This window comes from Prionailurus viverrinus, chromosome D2 (assembly GCF_022837055.1).
Source record: "Prionailurus viverrinus isolate Anna chromosome D2, UM_Priviv_1.0, whole genome shotgun sequence".
Lineage (NCBI taxonomy): Eukaryota > Metazoa > Chordata > Mammalia > Carnivora > Felidae > Prionailurus > Prionailurus viverrinus.
The window spans coordinates 51,749,629-51,769,802 of NC_062571.1; the positions used below are offsets into that span (position 1 = coordinate 51,749,629).

At 42.5% G+C, this 20,174-nt stretch overlaps 1 protein-coding gene across 5 annotated transcripts in view; it reads right to left on the reverse strand.

Moving 5' to 3' along the window:
- HTR7 (5-hydroxytryptamine receptor 7) overlaps positions 1 to 20,174 on the reverse strand; it is an 87,001-nt gene that overhangs the window by 3,894 nt on the left and 62,933 nt on the right. For 2 of the 5 annotated variants that reach the window (XR_007145175.1, XM_047824335.1), the window contains exon 2: positions 8,139 to 8,897. Coding sequence is in view for 4 of the 5 variants with exons in the window: in XM_047824335.1 (XP_047680291.1) it covers positions 8,139 to 8,897 (759 nt within the window). In the remaining variant the exon portion in view is untranslated. Of the gene's footprint in view, positions 1 to 193; positions 1,947 to 8,133; positions 8,898 to 20,174 lie in introns of those variants that run through there. The other 3 variants (XM_047824334.1, XM_047824336.1, XM_047824337.1) reach the window with 3 other exon arrangements.

Here is a 20,174-nt window from a genome sequence, read left to right on the forward strand (position 1 = left end):
AATAAATGCCCATTAATCAAATCAAGGACCCAACAGTCATTCGTAAAAAAAAAAAAAAAAAAAAAAAAAAAAAAGTGACAAGTGACATGCAGTGAATTACAGACTGTCTTAACTACCTGTTAGGATTTCAGCAAAACCTACAAAGCTTGCCCTTTTGCGAGTCTACAGACAGCAATATTTATGACAGCAGACCTTCAATTAAAAATCATTACTTAAGTTCCTTTATTACAGCTACAAATAAACTTTATTTGATGTAATGTAATAAAACATTTTCAAATTTAACAACATTTATCTGACCAGAATCAATAATTTAAATTATGAATGTAAGTATATACAGTCACTTTAGCAAATCTGCGGTTCAGGAATTTGTACAAGCTTTGTCTGAAGCCCACCTCCCCTTCCAGACCCGTCTTTGTGTCTGGTGAGATGCAACGTCAGTGAGAGCGGAAGAAATCCATAATCCACGTTATCCATGTTACCCGCGTTGCCCATAATCCAAATCCATAATTCCACATTTTCCAGTGAGAGAACAGCCACATTTCTTGTAGGAAAATAATTTTCTCTGTCAGTTCTCTTTTATCAGATGAAGGTTTGTGTTCGCTCTTTCCCCTCGGAGGTACCCTTCTGATCCGCCACCTTCCTGTCTCATTACGTATTACATAGTACCGTTAAAAAAAAAAAAAAAACCATCCACAAAGGGGCCTCTTCTGTTTCCTGACCTGCCCTTAACATCTACCACTTTGGAAAGAGACAGGAAAGAGGAACAGAATTGGCCAGGCACACATTTGTTTTAGAATACAGAGAACACAAAAAACAAATCCTCCTGAAGGAACGGAATGGTATTCGGAGTGTTTCCCAGCAGCGGCCCCAGTGACGTCCAACTCGCACCATTCACTTTAATACAGCGCTGCCCAAGAAGAATTAACATACTGATGCTCTGTCTCTGAAAGCATCAGAACCTTTCATGGAAACCCCATTATTCCCACACTTCCTCCCCAGAAGAACACAGTTATGGACCAGCCCGGGAGCCCACTGCATCGGTGAGAACCCGAGGGCCAAAAGTTCTGTGCCAATAACCGTGCTTGTATACAGTACAGTTAGGTAGCACTCCCTCTTCGTCCAGGTACACATCCTTCCTCTCAGAAGGAATCCCCTTCATCTCTCAGGACCCTTCAGAAGAAGTGTGAGTGCAAGAAAAAGCTTTATTCAGGTTTTAGGATTCTCTCCATCCTGAGATCTGTTCCTGAGTTAAACCGTGACAATCAATGAGTTAACAAAGAAAAGTACATTGGTGGGGAAGTGACAGGAACCCTGCAAAAAAAGCGAAAACTATTTGACAGAAGCTTTAAACCAGACACTGCTCTGGGAAATCATTTATATTAGCTGATGACGGGATTCTGTTTTCTAACACAGACATGCAACATATTCAACACTACGCTTACCACAGTTTGCTTGGAAATACACCCTTCTGTCCTACCACAAAATACATTCTGTCTCGTGAGTGATTCCTGAATATTCACCACAATGCCTAGACTCGGAAGCATGGGAAGTGAGCATTGGAACTTTCTTCCGTTTGTATGGACTTGGACACACGCACAGCACCAGAAACTGTTTCCTTTCTGAGACTCAACTCTGTTTGTATGCTTTAGTGCTGAGCCGATCTGGCTGTCTTGAACTGAGCACTATTTTCATTGGCACACAAGAGCACTGATCCACAGAAAAAGAGGAGAGGTCACCATCTCCCTCCTAATATGCTTTGTACAACAGATCACCCTGCTTGTCACGTGTCAGCCATCCCAGGAAAGGACAAAGCCACGCTCCATTCCGCAGTCTCAGCAAAGGATTGCATTGTTTCCACCTCTGTCTTGCCTGGTTTATTTCATCTCCGCTATTCCGCTTTTGATCATGAATCATGACTTTTTTTTCTACAGTAGTCAGAGTTTTGTCTATAAAGAGAAAGAGAGAGAGAGAGAGAGAGAGAGAGAAGACAAGAAAATGATTTAGCAGAATCGTAAATGTGAGGTTTCGTTTTGTGGTAGGTGGATTCACTTTTTTACAGCATTCAGTAATTTGAATCAGTTATGGCTTTTAAGGGGTTATAGGAGCTTTTCTAAAAGGAAAGAAAGGGTGCTGTGGCTCTTTTCATAAATTTTATAACTTCTGTAAGTTGCCAGGGCCTTAATATATTTGCAAATCAGCCCCGGATAACCCATTTAGACATTCACTTTGATAATACAGCTGTAGGCAAAGATGCCTCCACTCTCGAAAATCCCTGCAAAATACTATTGTACGTGCCCCGCATGAAAAGGATAATGATGACCGCTTATGAGAAGTGTCCCTCCCTTCGAGCCTAGGGGGGTGCTTCATAGAAAGACAAGTGTACAGAGGCCAGGAAACCCCATCTCCCTCACCTCCTTCCTCCCAGATTCACGGAACTGGCATGAGTCACGGAGGAGTCTTGGCCAACAGCTGAGGACAAGACTCTTTCTCCTTGGTGTAGAGCCACATTCCCTCCAGGTCCACACTCCCCTAACTCTTTACCTTCAAAGGACTCAACTTACTGAACACCACATGTGAGCTTGAGACCTAAGTCTATCGGGGTTGTGGGGACGGGCCCTGCATCCCTGGGCTTTGCCTCCCCATCTCATCGACAGTGCCACTCTCACTTGGTTCTCAAAACTGGGCAGATGGGTTTGCCTGGTGACAGGCTCAGTTTCTCCATAAGACACCGTCTCTTGCTTTGTCTGTCACCTCACAGAATGGTGCCTAAAGAGAAGCGCCACACTTCAGCTCAAACCCGCAGCCCTAGGCTCCTGGGTTTGTGGGGACAGGCACCGGAGACAGGCCGTGTCCCTGATGATGCACCACGCCTATTCTTGGCCTGGGGCCTCGGCTGGTTCTCAGCACAGAGGGGAGACTGCACTTCTCTGCAGCTCAGCGCAGCTCGGCTCACATCGGTTCGTGAAACGGACTGAATCCCTCCAGTCCTCAAGCCGTAGCACCATCTCCCAGGCCCCCCTTCCCTTGCCACCCGCCTACCAGCCAACTACCAAATGCTCAGACATCCTTGGCCTCTTTCCTATCTCAATACCACCCTTCTCATGTGGGCCCTTGTGGCAGGAGACCTCACGTTCATATTGGTCTCTTAACCCATCTCCCGTCCCCTATTGTGAAGCCCCATCTACACTGCAGTCCTGCTCTCACTCCTGTTCGAAAGCCTTCATCTCACCTCCTACCCGCCTGGTCCTCCGTGCTGACTCTACCCAGCTCCCAGGTAGTGCTGAAGACCTGCCCCAGTTTCCTTATCTACCTGCCTCCACATCTGTGTCCCTGTGTCTACACTGTCCCGTCTGCTATGAGTAGACTCAGCCCTACTTCCACCCCTGCCATTCCTTCTAGTTAAATTCCTGCTCTTTATTCAAGGTCCACTCCAACTACCACCTCTTTCAGGATTCCTCTCCAAAACATTCCCCCAAGGCTTATTTTTCTTGTATACCCATCTGTACCGTTTGATGTTATTTGGTGCAGTGTGTATCTACTCAGAAAACAAAACAGTATGTTAGAAAAAGCATGAGAGGCCAATTGCCCGCCTTTCCTATTTTAATTTTTTTTAAATGCTTGTTTCTTTTTTGAGAGAGAGAGAGAGAAAGACCGAGCATGAGCGGGGGAGGGGCAGAGAGAGGGAGACACAGAATCTGAAGCAGGCTCCAGGCTCTGAGCTGTCAGCACAGAGCCCAAAGCGGGACTCGAACCCACAGACCTGAGCCGAGATCACGCCCTGAGCCGGAGTCGGATGCTTAACCAAATAAGCCACCCAGGTGCCCCATTGCCTTTCCTATTTTAAAGAGATATTGCAAAGTTAAAATGCAGGTCGCTGCCAAAGCATGACACAAACAAACTGTTATTATTACTAACTGATGATTTAATAAAGAGCCAAATTACAGTTAGTTAATGATGAGGAAACTACTACCATGGGGGTGGGGAGGGAATTCCCGAAACAGCAAACTTTTTGTTCATTTCTGCCATTAAGGCAACGTCCCACCACAGAAACCCAGAATTTCAGGGCCTTCCAGTTTCCACTAGGATCCATTTTGTTGTTTTGTTGTTGTTTGTTTTTTGTTTTTGTTTTTATCACCGGTTTCCATAAAGAAAAAGCAGAATCACCCTGAACTCCAAAGCCACAGCGCTAAGCGTGGAGCAGCAGAGACAGAATTCGTAACAGGAACCCAAGATTATTCTGCTATCGCTCACCACTGAAATCAACAGGATTATAAAAGTCTGCTTTGAAGAAAAAGACACTATGATCACCAAGGAGAAGAAGGGAGAGGGGAAGGAAGAGCTACATCAGCACAACTCCATGAAATTCCTTTATATGGAAGTATTTCATACATTTCTTTTCCATATAGTTCACCATAATGGTGTCCAAGAGCCAAAGTTGTCACAACGTGACACGTAAAAATAGTTGACGGCGATTCAAATCAAATCCATAGATAAGGTTGTCAAATTAAAAAGAAAAACAAAAGGATCCCTGCTTGTGTCACAGTATCACACTTGGTTTTGTATAACCAGATTCGAACACTTGTGAAAAGGGGACAAAGGTTATAATTTAGAAGTGAATTAAAATTACCAGCGAGGCACACAGAGCTTTTCTCTCTATCCACTCCCTCCATCAAGGAAGATTCCCTACTGCCTGTTGGACTCCTGACTCTTTCGTTACACTGATCAAGAAAACGGGAAGAAATGGGTAGATATCTGGAAAGAGCAATACACAATCTAGTAGACTGTTTACACCGAGAAGGAAGAAAACTATTATGCAGGGGAAAAAAATAGAGCCAAGAAGGCAGAGTTAGAACGAGAGTAGAACCCAAGCAGCCAGAGGAGGAAAGGGCTGGAGAGACTGGAGGGAGGAACCTTGAGTCTACAGGCTGGCCAACAAGTGTAGGTGCTGAATAGAAAGGCAGGGGGTGGAGAGAGGATCCTGAGAAGATTTGCTGTGAGCTATGGATTTGACACTAATCGTTGTTCCAGAAACTCCAGGAGAGTTATGAGTTGTTTGGGTCATCCAGCTAGTGTGTGCCTGAGCGCAAGTGTGCAGTGTGGCCTGCACGCGGTACTCTGGTTACTAGTCTCTTACTAAACACCACTGCCACATCTCCTGCCACCCTGGCCCACCGGACTGTGAGCTTCCAGAAGCAAGGCCCGCTCACTTCCTCATCTTTCCATCCCCCGACGTGCCTGGCGTCATGGCTTGCACAGAACAGGCCTCAAATGTTTCTGGAGAAAACCAGCCACTGGAGAGACTTTACTTCCAGCCTCCACCTTCGGACTCATCTCACCTTGTGTCCCTGGATCAGTCTGTCACTTTGATGATTCCCATTCTCCTATTTACAGAGATTCAGTCAAGAGCTCACGGCTGTCCACGCTAGGGCTTTGCAACATCAGCATTACAGAATCGAGGGTGGGGTAATTCTTTGCTGAGGGAGGCTGCCCTTGCATTCCAGGATGTTTAGCAGCATCCCACTAGAGGCTGGTAGGCCCTCCCCTCCCCCAACTGTGACAACCAAAAATGTCTCTAAACACTGTCAAGTGTCCCTTGGGGGCAAAACCAACTCTGGTTGAGAACACCTGTCTACACTAAAGCCCCAAATTCCTGGGGCCAGAATGGAAGAGCCTTCATAATTTCATCTCAGGCTACCTTTGAGGTGTCATCTCCAAATCTTGCCCCACCCCAGTGCTCAGCATCAGCCAGACTGTCCTTTGCATAAGGTCCCACACTGCTGCCTTTACATTTCTACACTCCTTTAGCTATAAATGCTTGATTACTTTCAGAGACATACATGAGACCACATCCTCCAAGGTCTTCCCTGGTCAGGGTTAGGGTGAGCTCTCAGTTATGTTCCTCTGCTTTGAATCCCATAGCTTTTCCTGTTGCCACCTTTCTGTCGTTCTTACTACGAACAGGATGAGCGTGCATATGTGTATGTTTATGTTTGGTCTGTCCAATAGAAATATACGCAGGATGGGAAAGATCATGCATTTTCTACATCCTTCTCAATGTATGGCAGAGTTGTAAGCAAGAACTTAAAAAGGAGCCTTCACACATTGGGTGGACTAGAAAGCTGCCTGGCATAGATTCTTTCAATCAGCAGCTATTCCAACTCTCTTATTAGAAATTTCCTGAAGTTGGGGCACCTGGGTGACTCGGTCAGTTGAGTGTCCAACACTTGATTTTGGGTCAGGTCACGATCTCATAGTTAGTGAGATCGAGCCCCACATCGGGCTGAGCACTGATAGTGCGGGGCCTGCTTGGGATTCTCTCTCTCCCTCTCTCTCTCTGCCCCACTTCCCTCTCAAAATAAGTAAATAAACTTAAAAAAAAAAGTCCTGAAGTTAACGGATATTTAGGCCAATTATTCCAAATGATTTTTAGATTATATAATTATAAATAAAATCAATAACACCAAATCAAACAGAGAGAGATGTAATGAGAGGATAGTGATTTTTCTTAGACCAGGGGACAGCAAACTATGACCTGTGGGCCAAATTCACCTGACTGCCTGTTTTTGTAAATAAAGTTTTACTGGTACAGGACCATGCTCATTTGGTTACTGATGTCTATGACTGCTTTCTCACAACAAAGGCAGAGATGAGTAGTTTCAAGAGACCTACAGCTGGCAAAGCCTGACCTATTTACCATCTTTTTCACAGTAAAAGTTCACTGACCCCTGTCTTGGACTAACAGGAAAACAATATCCAAGCCTCCATAAAAAGCTATGGACCCAGAGGCAAATATGTTCTGTTGGTGAAGTCAGAGAACAGGTGGAACTCCTAGAAGTTTTTAGTCATTGGTGGTGGATTTGGCGGTAGGTGGCGGGGGGGGGGGGGGGGGGGGGGGCAGTGTGTGTGGGGTTATGCTAGGTTTGGAGCCTCTGGCACTTTGGTGTCCTCCTGGAGCGGGGCTGCTCCCCTGAGACAGGTGGGAGCAGGAAGGTATCCTTTGCCATGGTTGTTACACATGTTCATATGTGTATATGTTGTCACACGTATAACATAAAGGAATGTAATATATGAAGAGTTCATGGAAGTCAGATTAAGATGATGCACTAGCTCACTGGGGGGCCACCTTAGTCTCCAGCTCTGTTACCTCGTCTGCCAAATGAAGGGCCTGGACAAGACGGCCACGGCGGCCCCTGGTTCTCTGGCTGCTCCCTCCCTCCGGGTCGGGTGAAAAGTAGCGCCTCCTACTCTCCTGTCCGACACTGCTCTGCTCTCTCTCTCTCACCAGTACCTTCCATCCTCTCATCCCAATTTCTTCGCCCCCCAAACAGCTTTCCCACAGGAGGACGTGGCCACTGCCTCAAATTTAAAGCAAAATCGGGTGTGGCCAGCTGAGCGCCCTAAAGAACTCTACTGTCTCCTTCCTGCTTTACGATGCCAAACTCACCAGGTGCGGGCTGCGCAGGAAACACCCACCTCCTTGTCACTGCTGGCCCTCTGCAAATCCCCTTTCAGATCCCAGCACCTATTGCAATCGCTCCTGGGAAGGTCACTGAGCCCTCCTAGACAGACTCAGCAACATCATGGGTTCTCTCCTCCCCCGAAAGGTGGGCAACGCTTCCTAAAAGCTCTGCAGGCTTTCAAGACTGGCCTCATCCTGGCACGTCCCCATGCTAACCACTCTTTGTCCCAGGCTGCTTCCTTTTAGCCTGTATGAATTTGCTCCCTTTCTCAAACGACTTTATCAGCCAAGGATGAGGTCATCAAAACAGCTTTACTGGATGGAAGAGAAACAGCAATGAAAGCAATAGTGTTACGAGGACGGGAGATCCGGGACACGATCTGGATGTTGTTGATGGGAAAAGGATGGGACACAGCACCTTCCTTGTCCCATCACACCGACTGCAATTCGTCAACAGATCAGTCCTGTCTTCCAGTCCCGCAAAGTACCCGGCTTTGGCTTTGGGGACTGGGAATTCTGTTGGGCCGAGGACTGGAGTGCACGGCATTCGCAATTCTGACCCGATCTGCTTGGAAGAACATCAGCTAGCCCTCTGGGATACGCTTCAAGAAGTTCCATAAAAGGGGTTGGGGGGGTGGGGGGGGTGGGAGAAAAGGAAAACAGTGATAAACGACCTTACAGCACAAACTCGGGTCTCTCCGGCCTCTCGGCGAGCTTCAGGGCCTCATGCATGCCTGCGGCCGAGAGCTTGCGGTTGATATTCCGGTACTGGCACTGGAGCAGGCTGCGGTAGGTGGTCCTCAGGTCCCGGTTGAAGAAGGCATATATAAAAGGGTTAATGAGGGAGTTTGCATAGCCCAGCCACAGAAATGTCCTCTCCACCCACAGCGGGATGCAGCTGCAGGCGGTGCCGCAGATGAAGGGTCTGGCCGTCGAGAGGAGGAAAAACGGCAGCCAGCACACGGTGAACGCCCCGACGATGATCCCCAAGGTGGTGGCTGCTTTCTGCTCCCTCTTAAAGATGGAGATGTTTTTCCTCTCGTGTTTGAGGAGTCTCGAAAGGTTGGCACACTCCTCCACCTCCTTCTGGAGCTTCACCATGCCGTTCAGGGAGATGATGCTGTCGGGCTCCTCGGGGCGAGGGAAGCCGGGGAACTTGTGCTTGGCGGCGCTCTTGCGGGCGGCCTTGTAAATCCGGTAGTACATGAACAGCATGACCGACATGGGGATATAAAATGCCACTGCCGTGGAGTAGATGGTGTAGCCGAAGTCCTGGCTGATCAAGCACACCTTGTCATCGTTGACGTTCTTAGCCCATCCGAAGAGCGGCGGTAACGTGATGGAGGCAGAAAGAAGCCAGACGGAGAGAATCATTTTGGCCATGCACTTCCCATTCTGCCTCACCGGGTACGTGAGCGGCCTCGTGATCCCAAGGTACCTAGGTGAGAAATGGAAAGCGGACATGTGACCCTGGGATCCCACCGGAGCAGCGAGAAGCACGACCAGCCAGGCGTTAGACTTTACACGCGGCAGTCCGTTCCTCGGGACAGCCCTTCGAGGCAGGCACCATTATGCCCATTTTACAGAGAGGCAAACTAAGGCTCCGAGATGCTACCTACTTCTTTCCAGATCACAATTAGCCCGAGGTACTGCCAGGGGTCAGCGTGGGAGCCCTCTATGATGCCAGGCCATGCTCTCCTTATCCTTTGCAGCCCCTCCTACTCCACACAGTCAATGAACTAACGATTAAACATCCGCCCTCCCCCCGCCCCACCGCCACCAAAATCAGCTGGGAACAAAATGTCAAGTCTGACGTGGGATGTTGTGACACATCCTCACAAATTAACCAAGGTCTACCACACTCTGATAGTATACACCCACTGATCTCCTGGGTTGTCTTAATTCAGACAGGCTTTTAATTCATTTTACATTCCCCTTTGCACTGTAGCAAAAGCATTTCCTAAGGATCACAGAGATTTGTGAGATATTAAGGAAATCCTAGGGTTTTGGAATGCAAAGCAGCAACTGATCATTTTTTATGCCCAGAAAATTCTCACACAAGAGTGATTTCAGAAGAACAATCTATAAAATAAGAACAGCCTACCTCGTCTCTCCTCTCCTGAGAAGGATCACAAAAAAGGGGCACAATTCTGAAAAATATGAGGTAAAGCCAACGTTTTTTCTGTGCTTAGTTCTAGATAGAGAATAAATATTTCTCCGTCTCCGTTATCAAGGATTTCCAATGCAAAAGAGACTCAGCAAACAAAACATACACAGCAAGATGTTTTACCAAATGTTTAATGGTTTTCAGCTCTCCAAATTTGTTTTCTTCTCTGTATTTAGTGGCCTTAGCTTCTATTTGGAGGAGGATGCAAAGAGCCCGTAAGAAGCCAAGACAGGTAAAAGCTGATCATTTTGTTGGTTTTTTATTTCATGGATGTATATTAAAGATGCACTCTTCACACATGAAAAGGAAGGGTACAGAGTCCCCCAACTTACCAACAGGTTATTTTCTGAAAGTCTCTCAGTTGGTAGGTTGAAATTTTAAAAATAATTGTTTTGTGCTAGACATAGCCTCACGTGTTTTGCTTAAATTACCCCACAAAAGTCGAAATCATGCTTTCCCAATGAAAATTAGCATCACTGCAGCACTTATAACAAGTTAAAACGGAAACATCAGTAAAGAGGAATCGGCCACATTTGCTTATTCGTCGAGAGTATTTATTCACTCCTTCCTCAAATGTCAATCGAGCTCTTCCCATATGCCAGGTGCTGTCTTCAAAGTTGGGGATACGGCAGTGAATAAAAGAGACAAAAATCTTGAATGCACTTGGGGAGATCATGTTGGGTTGAACAGGAGGACTGAGCCTCGTGGTAATATTGAAGGGACCTCCTGATTCTTTCCAAGGATTCGGGTGTTACTGGCACGGCTTCTTCATTTCACAACCTCTAGGTCCCTTTCCCCGATAAAGCTAACCCACAAGCAGTATCCCTAGGCTCCTCAGGCAATGTTAGGACTAAGTTTTGGCTCTCAAACAGAATGAAGGACGAGAAAGATGGAGGTTTTCCTGAGAATGCAAGAATTAGAGCTGCAAAGGAGGAAAAGAGAAAATGAGGCAGGAAGTAGGCAGCAAGGGAGGAAGAGGCGAAAGAGAGAGCAAGGAAGGGAAATGTGGAGTAGACTTTGCCATTTTGGAATTATCTGAAATTATCTGAGTTTTAAGCTGTGGAGAAAAACTTTAAGATGATAAAAAATAAAAATAAAAAAAGGTAGATGAGGAAACCCCTGAAGAAAGGTGTTGGAACCAATTTCTCTGGTTCAGATTTTTCCTGCTGCAACTGCTTTGCAGACCTCTGTTTTCATATCTCATATGTGCTCTCTAACAACTCCTGTGGATATAGCCTTTTGGCTTCTTCCTTGTTTCCCCACACCCCCGGCAAGCCTTTGCCAGGACTTGGATTTTGATTTGATTATCTTCTCTCTTTGCCTGTAGCCACAGGCAGAAGCTGCTTGTTTCCAAGCCTGGATCTAGCCAACCCAGGCAGGAGGTGCAACAGGAGACCAGTTCCTACAGTTCCCCAGGTGGCCACCAGATGGCACTGTCAGACCATCTTACACCTACTTATGGGGGGGAGGGGAGGGGAGGGGGTTGGGATGTGGGTAGTTAGGGCAGGTAGGTGTCTACCAGAAGGAGGAAGTAGGATCACTCTCAACAAGAAAAGTTCCATTTTTTTTTTGTGGGGTCATATAAAATATTAGCAAGCCTGGAATTCACAGCCTCGTAGACTCCTATTCTTGAAGAAGTTGGTTCAGTTTTCCCTTCCATTCTTCCCACAGTCCTTACTTAAACAGGGAATTCTATCTTCAGGCTTAATTAAATCCAACCTTTCTTCTGCTCACATAAATAATATGGAATTCACAAAGATTATACCTGAGAGATTACCAAGGACATCTCACAATATTAAATAATCTCATAAGCACAGCATGCTTATTCATTCTAACATACTTAGTTTGACTTATACTGCATTTCCATGACGGGGGTCAGCCGACATTTGGTCCTTCCTGGAGGTACAAATTATATTGCAAAAATTCCTATTTTAGAGTCCATTCTCAAGTCATGTCCTACACTAAGGCAATTATATTTACTTTTTGAGTCTCCTGGGTACCACCTGGTGAGACTTTTGAAGGCTAAAATCCACCAAAAGATGATTTAAAAATATGTATGAGTGCTCATTAAAGTGTCTGGAAATAAAATAAATAAACAAAAGTCAGTAGTTTTTTTTAAATCAATTAATAATTAGAAATATTATGAGAGGAAATAACTCTATTCAAGACAAGAGTCAACTAAAATATCTAGTTAAATGTTTTAAATGCCAGAGCCTATATGAAGAACACATAAAATGCTACTGAAAGACCTAACTAAAACTAAAACTCAGTATTATAAAACTAAAAACTAAAACTCAGTATTATAAAAGTGCCAATATTCCCTCAATTCTACAACTATATATAATTTTCCAAAAATATGTATACAAAGAGTATACACACACACACACACACACACACACACAAATACGATTATACATTAATATTGGACAACCCTACTTGAAATTTCCAGCAGGGCTTTTCTTAATTTGACCAAATGATTTTTAAGTTCATCAAGTAAACATGGAAAAAACAAAATCTGAAAAAGAAGAAAACTGAAGGGATATTTATTCCATAAAAAAAAAAAAAAGTATAAAGCCGGGGCACCTGGGTGGCTCAGGTCATGATCTCAGGGTTTGTGGCTTAGAGCCCTACAATGGGCTCACTGCTGTCAGCACAGAGCCTACTTTGCATCCTCTGTCCTTCTCTCATTCTGCCCCTCCACTGTTCATGCTCTCTCTCGAAAATAAATCAAGTAAGAAAGAAAATAGTGTAAAACCAGAGAAACAAAACACAGTAATAGTTATTCAGAAATAGGTCAACTGAATAGAACAGAGCCGAGAAATAGATTCAAATATATAAGGGAATAATGTAAGAAAATGAGTCACTTTAAATCAGCAGCAAATTGGGTATGTGTTCTTGAAGTCTGACAACTGACTAGCAATGGGGGTAAGTAAAAATAAAACTGGCTTATCTTTCTCCTTACTCAAAAATAAATCCCAGATGGATCAAGGATTATCATGTAAAAAAATTAAACTCTAAGGCTACTATGAGGAAATATGGGTATTTCTGCAATCCTGGAAGGAAAATCATCATTCCTAACTATGATACCAAAGCTTAAAACTACGAAGTGACACAGTAATAAATTTTGGACAAAAATTTTATATACAGAATAAAAACAAATAAGTGACATTTAGTTTAAATTAAAAATCACTGTGTGCGGAGTTAAAAGTCAAACGACAAACTTGGAGTCCAAATAAGAAAAACTCAATATTCACAGATCTCTTACAGGTCAGTGAGAAACAGGCAAAACTATCCCCATAAAAATACTGAAGGGGTTAAACAAAGAAGAAATAGGGATATCCAACAAGCACTTGGAAATATGTACAATTTCATTCAGAATCAAAGAGATGCACATTTTGAAACGATGAAAGAATTTTTGGCCATTTGTCCATTTTTAAGAAAGACAAAATCCAATATTGAGAAAGTGTTAAACTTTGCTAGGAGGAGTTGCGACTGAGATAACCATTCTAGAGGGCTGTCTGGGAATTGATATACATCGGCATTTACCTCTCGGCTCAGCAATCAGGCTTCCAGGAATTTAAGAATATAACTGTACAAGTGCAAAGTGATAAATGTGCAAGAATGTGAACTAAACACATAACAGAGAGGGAGAAGCTGCAGTATAAATGTCTATCAATAGGAGGTTAAATTAGGGAGTATATGCATGTATATATAGATACATGGATAGATATGGATATATAATGTAACCACTAAAAATTATCAGGTACTATTGACTGACATGAAAGCACACAAAAGTGGATAGAAAACTATGTCTAGCCCTAAAAGACAAGTAACAAGTATTAATTTTTTTATGTAAAACTAGGTGTGCATATGAGTGAGTGTGGGTCAGTATGTGCGTGTATACTGAGATGTCTAGAAGAAAATCTACCAACTATAAATAGCACTTTTATCTGAGTTATAGAAATTTTAGTAGTTTTAAATTTTTTCTTTTTCCTTTCTTTTTTTTTTTTTTTTTTTTTTTTTGGAAAGAGAGAGAGCGTGTGCACATGTGAGCAGGAGAGGGGCAGGGAGGGGGAGACAGAGAGGAAGAGAATCTCAAGCAGGCTCCACACCCAGCACAGAGACCAAAGCAGGGCTCGATCCCACCACTGTGAGATCATGACCTGAGCAGAAATCAAGAGCAGCTGAGCCACCTAGGAGCCCCTCTTTGTACTTTTCTATGCTAAATGTTTGTTAACCATATGTAAAGGGAAGGAAGGAAGGAAGGAAGGAAGGAAGGAAGGAAGGAAAGAAAGAAAAGAAGGAAAGAAAGAAAGAAAGAAAGAAAGAAAGAAAGAAAGAAAGAAAGAAAAACCATTTTGATTCTGAGAATACAATAAAAGATTAAGGAGGATTCTGTGATTCCTAAGTCACCTAAGTGATTTTGACAATACAGATGACCTGGTTCATAAAATCTTTAAAAAGCTGATAATTAAATCTTAGATTGTGTTATTTGATTAACTTTCCACAAGTGTTTTATTACATTCATAAATTCACACAAAGGAAACAGAACTCACCAGCATTCAAAATCCCATAATTAGTATATAAAGTAATACTGGCATTCAAGGAAGTGTTTGTCCAAATTATACATTCATTCTCCCAAATCTTGTATAGTATAAGTCTTACTTTTCGGATGGGGGGGGGGCAGTGAATGAGGCAATCTAGATTGATTCTGAATATTCCCTAATATGCATAGTTAATATTTGTCATACTACCTTTTATGAACATTTATGCTCACTGTTAATTAGAAAGCAGGGTGCTTATAAAGCCTTCAGAATTTAACTTTAAAATGCATACAAATGTGAAAATACAGTAAATCTCAGAGACAAAGTCGCCAAAGTATTATATAATTGAGAAATGCATGCAACTCACAATAGGGGCTCTACTAAAGAAGGGGGTTGTAGAAAGAGAGGGTTAGGGAGTTATAATCTAGGGAGGGGGATTAGAAAGCAAATTAACTCTGCTGCCTGTCTTCCATTCTAACTGTATAGAAATTATAGATAATGGTTCTTCAATTAAAGGGCTTCTCCTGAGTTTTGCTGCTATAGAATAATAATTTAGGGGGTAAAAGAAACAGGATAGAATTACACGTCAGGGAATGTTAGGCTTAAAAAAGTTTTGCACATTGAGGACACCATTTCCATGAGAACTCTCCTCCTTACAGGTGAAATCCATAGCCTGTCTCAGTGGTTCCCAAAGTTGTCAGAATATTAGAATCACTGAGAAGTTTTTGAAACATACAGATTCCCAGATTGCCATCCATAAACTCTTTGTTTTTAATTTTTTAAAAGTTAATTTATTTGGGGGGGGGGGAGGAGGGGCAGGGAGATAGAGGAAAACACAGAATCTGAAACAGGCTCCAGGCTCTGAGCTGTCAGCACAGAGCCTGACCTGGGGCTCAGACTCTGAAGGGGGAGATCATGACCTGAGCGGAAGTGAAACACTTAACCGACTGAGCCACCCAGGTGCCCAACACAGATTCCCTTTCAAGAAGGTCTGGAGGCCCAAGGCTTTTTTGTATTTAGGGCTGTTCTGTTCTTTGTCCCCACTACTGCTCTCAGGGTAGCCTACCCTTGTTCAATTACAGACTTCACTCTTGTATGAAGGACTTTACTTTCGCTTTACATATTTCACCTTAATGGTTTGCTTCCAGTTTGGCCCAGCAAGACATCATGAATCACATCTCCATTATCCCAGCTGTTACTTCTGTCTCCCAGTTGTGTGCTACATGCAAGTTAGATAAGCATGGTTTTTATGTCTTAATGAACTTGTGGATTTTTTCAAATGCACAGTATGTAGCAGGGTTTTGTAAACCTTTCGGACAATAAGAAATAAGAGCAAATATTTCTTATAAGAAATATATTTTCCACAGTCACTCAGTACACAGAGACTTACATATACAAATAAGAAATTGAGGCATATGTATGTATACATATGTATGCAGACATAGACCTGCATATGTTTGTATATGAAATTGAAACAAAAATTTCACAATACCAACTTACCATTATAATTTGCAATTCACTCTCTTCCATGCTGTTCTACTTCAGATTTTTCATATGTTGGTCTTAATGCACTCAACTGATTTCATGACCCAGTAATAGATAATGACCCAAAGTTTAGTAATTACTGGCCTTCGATAGACATACGGAAAGGCGTTAAATATCACAAGTCATCAGGGGAAATGGAAATTAAAACTCACTGAGATACCACCAGCACCCATCAGAACGGTGACAATTAAAAATGATGATGACAATGATGGTAAAAATTGCAGTGCTAAGAGTTTTGTGAAGACAGGAAGCAACTGTCATTCTCCTACATTGCTGGCGGACATATAAATTGATGCAGTAACTTTGGGAAGCTATTTTTTTTAACATGTATTAAAGCTGATTTTAATCACACATAAATATATATATGTATATATATATATATATATATATATACGCTATATATACATATAGGTTATACATAAAGCTTATATATATGTGTGTGATATGTATAATCTCCAGCAATTCTTCTAAGTATACTATGAACATTCATCAAAACACCAAAATACCTGCATAAGAAGTTCATAGCAGCACTAATGATAAGAGCCCCAAATGAAACCAACCCATTCCACAGGAATAAAATAAGTACAATTCTACAATAGTACAATGGGTATGTAAATTGTGGTGTATTTATACAATAAATGCTATAAAACAACAAGAGTGAACCAACCAACTACTGCTTAATGCACCAACATGAATGATTCTCACAAACATAATATTGAGCTAAAACAGCGAGAAAAAAAAAAAAAAAGAACACACATTTCCAAAAAAAGGCAAAACTAACCTATAGTACTAGACACGAGAATAGTGGTTACCTTGAGGGGACGGGGGATGTTAATGAATAAAAGGGAGCCTAAGGAAAAGTTAGAGTTCTGGAAATGTTCTACTTCTTTATCTGGGTGTGTTACATAAATACATCCACTCTGTAGAAATTAAGTGAGCTGTGGATCATGATTCTGCAGTGTTGGGAATATAAATAAATAAGGTTAACATTAAAAATTAAAAGTAAAATTTTAAGATCACATCAAACTTACCATTTGCCATTAACCTACATGTTGACCTGTTTTCTAAACTGCTGTTATAATGGGGTTCCACTACACTTTTAAACCATTTTCATCAGTGTTTCCAGGCTGTAATTACAGTCAGGACCAGTAAACATTCTAGATTCTAGATTCCCCATTGTGGCCTCAGTATTGAGGAAGAAAACTGGGCGGAGGGGGCGGGGGGGGAGGAAAAAATACCAAAAACACCAATAAAATTTGGAAACGGAATAACAAAAGCTTTCTCTTTGAAAAAGTAAATTATAAGAAATGATAGTTCCCTGTAGGGAGAAAATTAGGCTTAATTAAAATAAAGCAAATCACTTAAAGCTAAAAGTACTTTTTAAAAATTCATCTATTGTATTGGTTTGCTGTCGTTACATAATTAATTACCACAAGTGAGTGGCTTAAAATAACACCAAATCAGCAGGTGTTCTCGTAATTGTGTAGGTCAAAAGACTGGACACAGCTCCACTGGGTTCTCTACTCAGGGTCTCATGAGGCTGAACTCAAGGTGTCGGCTGGGGCTGAGGTGTCATGTGAAGAGAACTCTTGCAAGCGTTCATGGTTGGCAGAATTCACTTCCTGGATGCTGCAGAACGCATAAAGGTTGCATCTTCAAGGCCAGCAGGAGAGCACCTGCTACATGTCTCAGTCTCTCTGATCTTTAAATCCTCTTTGCAAAGGGCTCACCTGATTAGGTCAGACCCGCTGATATTGAAGGGGAAGGAATTATACAGGGCATACACACAAGGAAAAGACAATCTCGGGGCCATCTTACAATTCTGCCCCCCACCGATACTCGGTGATAACAGAAGCTAAGGATACAGAAAAATTTCCACCCAGTGAGCTCAACAGAGATCTATTTACTCCTTACTCAAGCTAACACAAACCTTCCACTGAGACTAATCTTGTCTGTACTCTATTGTAAGGCAATTGTTTCCTGCTGAATTTTCCATCATTCAATGCAAAAAAACCACCAAAAAACAAAAACAAAAAAAACCCACCCCAAACATAAGTTTTCTCTTACCATCAACTAAATTTTTAGCTACCTAGTATGTAACACTCTTTGTCTATCAAAAACTACCTAACAATTTTTTTATAATTACATAAAGTTATGAAAATAAATAATGCAAGAGATTAATAGTGACCCCTGAATTATGCTTGGTGTTTAATCACTTCAGCTGTGTCTGAACTTACACTAAAGTCTGAATTTTCCCACTGAAGAATCTTATTCCTCAGAAAAAGAGAGAAATGGAAAGGTAAAGAGTGAGCCAAAATGTTACCAACAACAATAAAACAAAGGAATGGCAAAAAACTTTAGTTAAAACTTCAAAAGAGTACAGGCAGGGAAAAAAATATGTATTTTGTTTTATGATAGTACGTAGTGGCTTCTAAGTGCACACCACCCCGCAGAAGCAGTATTGAAGAAAAAGGGTAAGTGAATAAAATCCTTAAATTTCTGACCAGGATTTATCTGAAGTAAATTGAGGTGACGAGGAGCCATTGTAAGGTAAAGCCATGAAAAATCATCAACAAGGGGAGCCCTGACGTATCGTTTTAGCAAAGGTGAGAAGGGGCACCAAAATTTGTTATCTTTCAAGGCACCGAGGTTGAAATGGGAAATACGCCAAGGTCCATAAGGTGGGTAAATCCTTAGCATGCATAGTGGAATGTGCTCTGATCGGGACCTTTAATGAGGATTCAGAATAAAGAACAGTCCTCCACTGAGGCCTTTTTCACTCAGCTACAGTGAAGTCCAGTCCCTCCCCCTCCCCCAACCCTACACCCCCAGGCTACAGAAAAGTAGATACGATGAATAGGTTAAAGCTTAAAGCGAGGAAAATAACTGCTATGGAATGAGGCAGAACATCAAGGTGAATTCAACTACATGATGTCAGAACAAACATTAAGATTTAAATAACTCACATTAAGAATGAGCCAAATGGGAAAAAAAAATGTTACAGCATCTATACAAACATACTACAATAAGAGCAGTGAAAGAGGCAAGAGAACACACAAAACTGTTGAAAAGCCAAACGAAAAAGAGAGCATACCCTTATATTAGAAGCAGTCTTCTTACAAACGCTTTTCATTGTAAAGGGCCTCAGTACGGCTGACCAAGTACAGCTGACCTTCGAACAATTCAGGGGGTAGGGGTGCTGTCCCTCCATGCCATCGAAAAGCCATATTAACTTTTGACTCTCCCAAAACTTAATTACTAATAGCCTACTGTTGACCGGAAGGCTTCTGGATAACATAAAGAGTTGATCAGCACATATTTTTTTTACGTAATATGTATTATATACTGTACTCTTAGAAAGTAAGCTAGAGAAAATAAAATGTTAGGAGAATCTCATAAGCAGAGAAAATACATTTACAGTATGTACTGTCTTAATTTTTTTTTTTTAAATTTTTTTTTTCAACGTTTATTTATTTTTGGGACAGAGAGAGACAGAGCATGAATGGGGGAGGGGCAGAGAGAGAGGGAGACACAGAATCGGAAACAGGCTCCAGGCTCCGAGCCATCAGCCCAGAGCCTGACGCGGGGCTCGAACTCACGGACCGCGAGATCGTGACCTGGCTGAAGTCGGACACTTAACCGACTGCGCCACCCAGGCGCCCTGTACTGTCTTAATTTTTAAAAACCCATGTATAAGTGGACCCACGCAGTTCAAACCAGTGTTGTTCACATATATACGTAATCACTAAAGCAGAGACTCAAAGATGAGAGGTTGAAAACAGCAGAATGAGACAGAAAAAGAGACTGTCATTAAGGAAATAAGTTGAGGTCAAAACACCACCAGTTCAGGTCTAACAGATAAATCAGAAGCAGCTAGGAATAGAATAAACACACTTGAAAAGCAGATCACTGGCATGAAATGAAGGCTGAAGGTAAAATAAAACAATGCAGAGGGAAAAATTTATTCATGGAATTAGAGGGATGATGATAGACAAGGAGGACACGCAAAGATAATACAACAGAAAGATAACTTGTGCTCCCAAAGAAACAAAAGAACCCAACAAACAAAATGACAACAACAAAATGTAAGTAGAGGTGCAAAATGTAAAAAGTACACAGGGATACAATATAGGATATTTTCCTTAAATCCATGAAAGAGGTTAACGTCATGATCAGAGGGAGACACAACACAGCTGGAAAAAAATGGCATAGAATTATCATCAACAAGACCTAGCCAGGTAAAGTTATTGAACTTCAAGACACGGCAAGATGTGGGGCACCTAAATGGCCTCCCAGTTAAGGGGTGGACTCTCGATTTCAGCTCAGGTCATGATTTCACGGTTTGTGAGATGGAGCCCCATTTCGGGATCCACGCTGACAGGGCACAGAGCCTGCTTGGGAGAGTCTCTCTCCCTCTCTCTCTCTCTCTGCACCTCCCCCACTCACATTTGTACTCTCT